Source organism: Panthera uncia, chromosome D1 (genome assembly GCF_023721935.1).
Source record: "Panthera uncia isolate 11264 chromosome D1, Puncia_PCG_1.0, whole genome shotgun sequence".
NCBI lineage: Eukaryota > Metazoa > Chordata > Mammalia > Carnivora > Felidae > Panthera > Panthera uncia.
The window spans coordinates 69,233,320-69,242,106 of NC_064808.1; the positions used below are offsets into that span (position 1 = coordinate 69,233,320).

The 8,787-nt window shown below is 42.2% G+C and overlaps 1 protein-coding gene across 2 annotated transcripts in view; it reads left to right on the forward strand.

The window, feature by feature from the left end:
* The window catches only part of LOC125938269 (tripartite motif-containing protein 77-like), a 7,959-nt gene extending 5,228 nt beyond the window's left edge, over window positions 1–2,731 (forward strand). For both annotated transcript variants that reach the window (XM_049653331.1, XM_049653337.1), the window contains 2 exons: window positions 436–533; window positions 2,042–2,731. In XM_049653331.1, the coding sequence (XP_049509288.1) occupies window positions 436–533; window positions 2,042–2,535 (592 nt within the window). In that variant the 3' untranslated portion in view covers window positions 2,536–2,731. The remainder of the gene's footprint in view (window positions 1–435; window positions 534–2,041) is intronic.
* The last annotated feature ends 6,056 nt before the right edge of the window (window positions 2,732–8,787 follow it).

Sequence of the window (8,787 nt, forward strand, 5' to 3'; positions counted from 1 at the left end):
CTCTCAAAATAAATAAACATTAAAAAAACCAGCAACAACAAATAAGCTCAGAGAGGCTGCAGATGGAAGGATGATGAGAAGAGAGGGGAGGGAAAAAGATGAAAACCCCTACAGAGATTAAGCTCTATATATTAGGCCCTATTAAGCTCTATTTGACACCTATTGGGTTTCAGGAACTAAATGAGAACAGCTGTGTGCCTTCCATAGGGAAGGCGAAGGGAGAAAACACATTTGTGAGTGATCTATCTTACGGAGATTGAAGTGATAAGAGCACAGTAGCTAGTTATAAAATACAAGAACAACTACAACATCCCTCAGTTTGTGGAGTTAAACTCTGACCCTTTGCACCCAATTGTGAGGATTTTGAAGGAGCATCTTCAAGGGAGGCTTATGATAGGACTAGAGGGGTCAGTAAGTGGTTCTGTTTCTTTGCAGGAGTCAGTTAGTGCAGGCACACTTGCCCCAGCCTGTGGACCCACAGCTCAGTGAGTGGACAATCACCGGGATGTCTGAAAGGCTTAACAACTTCCGAGGTAAGAGGTGGCGCCCTGGTGAGACCCCACTATTTCCTCCATGAAGAGACGCACCTGGAGGACCTCTCTTCATTGCTCTATTAGTCTTTGCAGAGAACTGGGAAGCAGATAAATATGCAAACCCTTGTAACTAACCATATTTTATTGTTAGATACCTGAAGGCAGTCAAAAACAATTAAATATAACACTTATATGACAATTTACAATGAGTTTAAAAAAATGAAGCACTTGACATATAAATAGTTATTTGTTGGGGGACGGGGAGGCAAGCAGGAAAGGAGCAGAGAGAGGGGGAGACAGAATCCTGAGCAGGCTCCACACTGTCAGTTTGATGTCAGCGCAGAGCCCGACATGGGGCTCCATCTGATGAACTGTAGGATCATGACCTGAGCCGAAATCAAGAGTCAAATGCTTAAACAACTGAGCCACCCAGGCACCCTGAAAGCACTTGACACATAAAACTGCATATTCATTCAGTGTATTTTAACTTATAGTTGTTAATTGTAGTTATACGTAGATGTTCAGATTCCTAGAAGCACCTTAAATTGTTATTTAAATGTTTATCTAAAAATTTAAGTTAGTGAATGTATTTGAAAAATCATTAGATTTTAGATTTAGAAAGGGATAAAAATGTTTATAAAAAACAGGTATAACCAGAAAACACATGGAACACATGATTTGCTGTGTAGATTCGCTGTCCCTAAGAAAGAAGTAGACAGTGAGCCTGGCTGACAGGAGAAGCAGGCATGGGATGGGATAGGTTGGATTCCGAGTCCGTGATGCCTGAGTTAGAAATTCAGAGAAAGGAACCACTTCTTTAAAAAAAAAAAAAAAAGGCAAATATGGATTTCCAATTTCTTTTCCCTTTGCTTGTTGACATGTTACATCTTTGTGTTTGGACAAAGTTATCACTATTTAAGACTAATAAGAATAACAGTATCATATTTTTGAAATGATATATAATATTTATTACTGTTACTATATTTATTTGATTTTGTGCAAGTTGATAAATGAGAAAGCTTGAGTGAAGGGCCATCTTGGTATTTACTTGGCATCAATGAGCAGGCTCCCAAATTTTCAATGAGCTAATGAGAATAAAACCAGATCCTGCCATCCTACATCTTTAAGTATTCTCAGAATTGTTTTTCATCTAGTTGTATGAATAGAGATTTACTTGCTTAGGCAAGAAGCCCCTTCTCCCGAATGGGTCTCTGGATTGCCAATGACACACAGCCCGTATAGTCACTTGTGATAAAGGAGTGTTCTGGGGCAGGTAGTGTGGACTCTGCCATGAAAGCTGTTACATGTTCCAGAATTTTACGAGGAATTACTAAGTGGTAAGTACCTTGAAACTGGCCATGGTGGTGTGGGAGTGTTCCCAGCAAACAAACCAGTTTTGTTTGGTTTTAGAGATTTGGTTGTTCAGCATTTGCTAGAACACTATTGCACTTGTCCCACAGAAATTTTAAACTCTGTTCTTTGACTTCACTGTTTTCATTTTACTTAAGTGTATATTACATTTGATGATAAGATAAGGAATTACCGTGTGCCTCTGTTTGAAGACCTGAGACGTTTGCAGTGCTGTCCTGACCATCAAGACCTGCCCCACAGTCCAGGGAGTTCACAGTATAAGCCTTCCTGGGCAGCTCAGACCTTCACCTCCGGCAAATATTACTGGGAGGTGGATGTGGGAAACTCTCAGAATTGGATTATAGGACTTTGCAGGGAATCCTGGACAAAACGCCATGACATGCTGCTCAACTCTGAGGGTATCTTTCTACTTCTGTGTGTCAACGTGGATGACCATTGCCGTCTCTTCTCCGCCTCCCCGCCACTGCGCCACTACATTCCAAGACCCCAGGGCTTGGTAGGGGTGTTTTTAGATTATGAATTTGGTATAGTAAGCTTTGTTAATGTTGCCAAAAGTTCCCTCATTTGTAACTTCCTTTCCTGTTCCTTCTCCTTCCCTCTCAGACCTTTCATTTGCTATGGACCCAAATGATCAGGAACAGCTCACAAACCTGACCAAGGTCTTAGCAATTTTAATAGCTGGGGAGGGTTCTATCCTGGTGACTTCTTGAATGGGGAAAATCACTGATGCTAATGGTCTTGAACTTCATTTTACCTTCAGGGGATACATTTGTTGTATTATTTTTTAAAGTGGTGACACTGTGAAGGATGTACATTTGTCTTTTCTATTTTATTGAAATAAAAGTACTCGCTTTTATTATATTGTGTGGGATATGTTCACTTTTCATTTGCTATCTGGGCTTGCTAGAGGTGAAAGAATGCATTGATGTGGAAACTAGCTAAATGGATGAACACAGAGCACAGAGGATTCTCCTTCCAGACAGTTCTTGTCAAAACTCAATATCATGTGGAATTCTCTTCTCCCTGAATTTATCTGGCTAACTTCCCCCTCCATAAGTTCTCAGTTTACTGGACTAGTTTAGGTCACATTATAACAAAGCTCAACAACAGCTTATCCCTTCCCTTTGTAAAACTCACAACAGAATTTGGATCTTCTTCTCTAGTTTGCAAATCACTAGAAGGGACAGCCAATGTCACTCCTCTTCATAGCACATTCCAAGAATGAAACATCAGTCTGGGGACGTGAGAGATACAACAAAATATTTGGATAAATAAAGGAATGTGTCAGGGCACCTGGATGACTCAGTCGGTTGAACGTTGGACTTTGGCTCAGGTCATGATCTCATGATTTATGAGTTCAAGCCCTACATTGAGCTGGCTGCTATCAGCACAGAGCCCGCTTCAGATCCTGTCCTTCTCTCTCTGCCCCTCCCCAACTTGTACCCCCTCAAAAATAAATAAAACATTAAAAAAGGAATGTGTCAAAATTATTAAAAGCAAAGGCTATATATATAACCAACAAAGGTTAAGATTATGTAGACACAGTAAGATAGGAAGTGCTGAGAAATATTGTTGAATAAAGAAATGAATTATGTTACTGTTCAGATTCATGGGTCAGAAATGACTTTTAACTGAAAAGATATAGATTGTATATAATTTGACTGCCTAGTGTTGCTGTAGGTCATTCTTGGTGGTGAGCACAGTATTCCAGGAATGTAGACAATTTTTACCAGAGTGATACTTATACAGACAATAAGACCCAGATGTTTGGATACTGCAGTATTTTTAAAGAAATTACATATAGTAAAAATATACATATATACATTTTGGAGGATGCATAAACCTCAATCAACCTCAGTTCTCAACCACATAAAATATCAAATGGCCAACAGTCAAATTTCACTTCAAAAAATGCTTCAGTCTTAGATCTTAGAAGTTTGCAAAATAGCCAGACAGTAAAGTCAAACTCTCTAGGGATGTGAGGTACAAAATGATGACTATAGCTAACACTGCTGCATGGTATATGGGAAAGTAGTTAAGAGAGTAAATCCTAAGATTTCTCATCACAAGGAAAAAGGTTGTTTTTTTTTTTTTTCTTTTGTGTAAAGAAGGAATCGATCTCTGTCTCTCCCCCTTCCTTTCTCCTTCCGTCCCTTCCTCTTCTCTCCCTACTCAAGATTCTTTTGGAAGAGAGGTAATATTCTGGCAATTAAATTCACTTCTGTGAAGATGTAGTAGTGAAGAAACTATCCTAAATTTCAAAGAATTGCCTAGGGATTATTTAAAGCAATATGATGATGCTCTCATCTCTTGGAAGTTTCCAAGAATTGCTGCATGCTTAACAGTTTGGTGTTGACCTCTGGCACTGGTCAAAATGGAATAAATCCTCCAAAGTCTCACCCAGAGATGACAAGTAGACATGCTGAGCAGAGCACCAAAAATAAAGACTTTGTATGTGAGGACTCTGAGGCATTAAGAATAGAATGTGAGGGGCGCCTGGGTGGCTCAGTCGGTTAAGCGTCCGACTTCGGCTCAGGTCACGATCTTGCGGTCCGTGAGTTCGAGCCCCGCGTCGGGCTCTGGGCTGATGGCTCAGAGCCTGGAGCCTGCTTCCGATTCTGTGTCTCCCTCTCTCTCTGCCCCTCCCCAGTTCATGCTCTGTCTCTCTCTGTCCCAAAAATAAATAAACGTTAAAAAAAAAAAAAAAGAACGTGAAATGAGATGAGTTAACATTGGAATAATTAATTACCCATAATGGGGGTGAGTGTTAAGGAGTTCTTTTTCCTCTTCTCTTCCCTAGCATTGACTGGATGAAAGGAAGATCCACTTCTCTGAACTTCACAGCAGGAGCATATGGCAAAAGCCCCCAAAGAAACACCCCCTTCTAGCCAAAGGACCAGGAAGAGAGGCCCCTCATACATCAAAGTGTGGGAAAAAAAACCCTTTTCTTCTTCCTTTTTCTCACCCAGCCCTGACGCAAGGTCAGCCCCAGTGACAAAGCTGCAATGAGTGGCAATAGGGAAAGACCATTGCCCGAAGAGAGAGCCCCTTTTTTTTTTCCCTCTCTGGGGAAAGGGCCTCTGTTGTCCCAGTTCAGGGATTAAATCCCCTTTATTCTCTTTTCTGTTGCTTCTTTGACTTGAGGACATGCACAGGACCTGTCTGGGTGGAAAGATTAACTCTGGGAGAGGCTCCAGCTTTGAAGACTTGCTCTTAAACTGTGTAAGAAGTAGCCAGAGACTTCTAACATGGGCTGGATGTCCCCCACCACTGGCACAGTACTCTCCTGTGTATTCCACCAGGTCTCCCCCTAGTGTGTGGCTTGTCCTTTCAGGATGGTGAGAACCATCTGTAGCCCTGACTGTGCACAGATACTTCTCCATCAGCTCTCTGAGGAGGTTCTTTCCCTGACCTGCAGTGTTGTCCTCACAAGCATTCACTGTTCTGCACCCAGCTGTGGACTCCAGCTGTGGGGTCCTCCGCGACCCTCTAGGGTGCTTCCTCTGTGCAGCTCTACCTTCCACAGTATTCAGTCCTGGGAACTCCAGCCACTTTGACATTCTTGACTTTCCAACCGTCTCCTCAGTTCAGGGCGACCCCTGGGCTGTCTGACCTCCTCCCCACTGTGCTACATCTGCAAATCTCCAGGAAGTGAAATGGGACCATCTTTGAGGTCTCCTCATTTGTTCCCTCTCTCTGTTTACTCTCCTCTGCTACTTATGAAACTTGGAAAAATGTTGTTTCATACCACATTTATGGCTTTTTCTTGTCTGGGGTAGAAGAGCAAATCCCATCCCTGCTACTCCATGTTTTCTTAAAACCCAAGTCAGAGGGGGAATTTATTAAACCACAGATTCACATTCTTTGATAGAGAACTATTGATTTTCTTTTCTTTTATTTTTAGCTTCAGTAGTGTGTATCTTTCAATGAATTTACTCATTTCCTCTTGGCTGTCAGATTTGTTAACATTGGTGTTTGCTAGATATTTGTTTTGCTGAATAATCTTTGTAAGCCAGGTTTGGATGTTGTTGGGGTGAAGGGCTTCCACCTGAGTTTCTGGAGGCAAGGCTCTCACCTTTTGTTGTACTGCAAGGAGTGGACCCCATTAACAAGTGGTATGGGATGAGTGCCCCTCCATCACATCCCCATGGCAAGAAGTACCTAGTGGAAAGAAAACCTCTTCTGATGGGTTCTAAGTACAGATCTGACTCAAAAGAGACGGGAGCCCATGAGATTTGGGGCAAACTGCTCAGTGATGGGCCAAGAAAGAAGAGAGGGTCAGGGAATTCCAGGATCATAGTCACAGTGGTCCATCCTGGCTCTGCTTTGCCTGGTGATCTCAGGTTTAGATCTTTTCACTCTGGGGCTGAGGATCCCTGTCTTCAGTCTCCTCCCACCTACCCTTTGTGTGTCGACTGTTTTAGAAGTGGCCAACCAGGACTGCCAGGCACTAACATAAGAGCCTTCCTGATTCCTTTGAGCCCTACCCATTCCTGGTGATGCACGAATGCTGCCCTATGCATGAAGAACCTTGAATGCCTCTCCCTGATATCACTGGCTTCTCTTCACTGTACTCTAAGTACAAGAAGCCAAATGCCCCTAGGCACTGTCCCTTTAAGAACAAATACAGCAAAAGCTTTCAAAACTCTCGGTGTCAGCCACCTTACCTTTCTGCACTGTCAGGCATTCCTTTCCTCACTGTGTTGGGCAGAAGAACCCATCTCCATGGCCCCAAATCCAGCACAGTGCTGGTCTACTGTGGGTGGTTAGGGCTTCAGGGACGTGCAATTCCTGGTCCCAAGGGAGTCAGGGAAAAGACAGTCCTAACAGAAACTGAGGCTAGAACAGGAGAAAAAGCTTTTAAAAAGGTTATTGAGGGGCTTCCAACTCTTGATTTTGGCTCAGGTCATGATCTTGCAGTTCCTGGGATCAAGCTCCTCATTGGGTTGTGAGCTGACAGCACAGAGCCTACTTGAGATTCTCTCTCTCCCTCTCTCTCTCTGGTCCTCCCCTACCAGAGCGCTCTCTCTCTCTCTCTCTCTCTCTCTCTCTCTCTCAGAATAAATAAATAAACTTTAAAAAAATAAGTGATTGAAAAATTGAAGGATGGGAGCTAACTCCACCACCATCCCTGCTGTAGTTTCCTAAGTGTTTGGCAAGGGAAAGCAAAGCTGGGAAGCTCATAATCTATATTGTACTATGTTTGACTGCAGCACCCTTGAAGGAACAAGTGGTCCTATGGCTCTGAACCAAAGTTGTGTCAGCACCAGAGGCATTTCCCTCTCCCCAGTGTGTAGTACTCCAGGAGCTGCAATGAACATGCAAGTGCAGATTATCTTTTCAAACTAATGTTTTAATTTTCTTCAGATAAATACACAGAAGTGTAATTACAGTGTCATGTGGTAGTTCTATTTTTTAATTTTTTAAGGAACCTCCATACTGTTTTCCACAGTGGCTGTACCACTTTAACATTCCCACTAGCAGTCTACAGAGTTTCTTTTTCTCCATATCCTCCCCATCGACATTATTAAATCTTGTCTTCTTGATGATAGCCATTCTAATATATGTGAGCTGCTATGTCATTGTGACTTTGGTTTGTATTTCCTTGATGATTAGTGATGTTGAGCATCATTTTGTATACCTGTTGGCCATGTATATGTCTTCTTTGGAAAAATGTCTATTCAGATATTTTGTCCCCTTTTTAAAAAGTTTTTTAAGTTTATTTATTTATTTTAAGAGAGAGAGGGAGGGAGGGAGAGAGCAGGGGAGGGTCAGAGAGAGAGGGAGAGAGAAAACCCAAAGCCAGCTCCTCACCATCAGCACAGAGCCCCAGGCAGGGCTCGAATTCATGGTCTGTGAGATCATGACCTGAGCTGAAACCAAGAGTCGGATGCTGAACTGACTGAGCCACCCAGGCACTCCTGCCAATTTTTAGGTCAGATTGTTTTATTTGTTTGTTTGTTTGTTTGCTTATATATTTATTTGCTATGGAGTTGCATGTGTTCTTTATATATTTTGAACATTAGCCCATTCCCAGATATATTGTTTTTAAATACTTTCTCTCATTCAGTACATTGCCTTTTCATTTTATCAATGGTTTCCTTTGCTGTGCAGAACCTTTCAATTTGACATAGTCTCATTTGTTTTCTTTTGCTTTGTTGCATTTGCTTTTGCTGTCAGATCCAAAAAATCATTTCTGAGACTGAGGTCAAGGAGCTTACTGCCTATGTTTTCTTCTAGTTTAAAATGGTTGCAGGTCTTATGTTCAAGTCCTCCATCCACTTTGAGTTTATGTTTGTGCACGATGTAAGATGGTGGTATTGTCTCATTCTTTTGTATGTGGCTGTCCCAGTTTTCTCAGCACCATTCACTGACGAAGCTGTTTTTTTCTTTATATTCTTGGCTCCTGTGTTGTAACTTAGTTGGCCACGCATGGGTGGGTTTATTTTCATGCTCTCTATTCTGTTCTGTTGATCTCTGTGTCTATTTTCAACTCCATACCATCCTGTTTTCATCACAATAGCTTTGTGACATAGTCTGAAATCAGGGAGATGGATGCCTTTAGCTTTATTCTTTTTTTAAAAAAAATTTTTTTTAACATTTATTTATTTTGAGACAGAGAGAGACAGAGCATGAAGGGGGGAGGGGCAGAGAGAGAAGGAGACACAGAACCGGAAGCAGGCTCCAGGATCTGAGCCATCAGCCCAGAGCCTGACGCGGGGCTCGAACTCACGGACCGCGAGATCGTGACCTGGCTGAAGTCGGACGCTTAACCGACTGAGCCACCCAGGCGCCCCAGCTTTATTCTTTATTCTCAAGATTGCTTTGGCTATCCAAGGTCTTTTGTGGTTCCACACAGATTTTATTATTTGTTCTGTTTCTG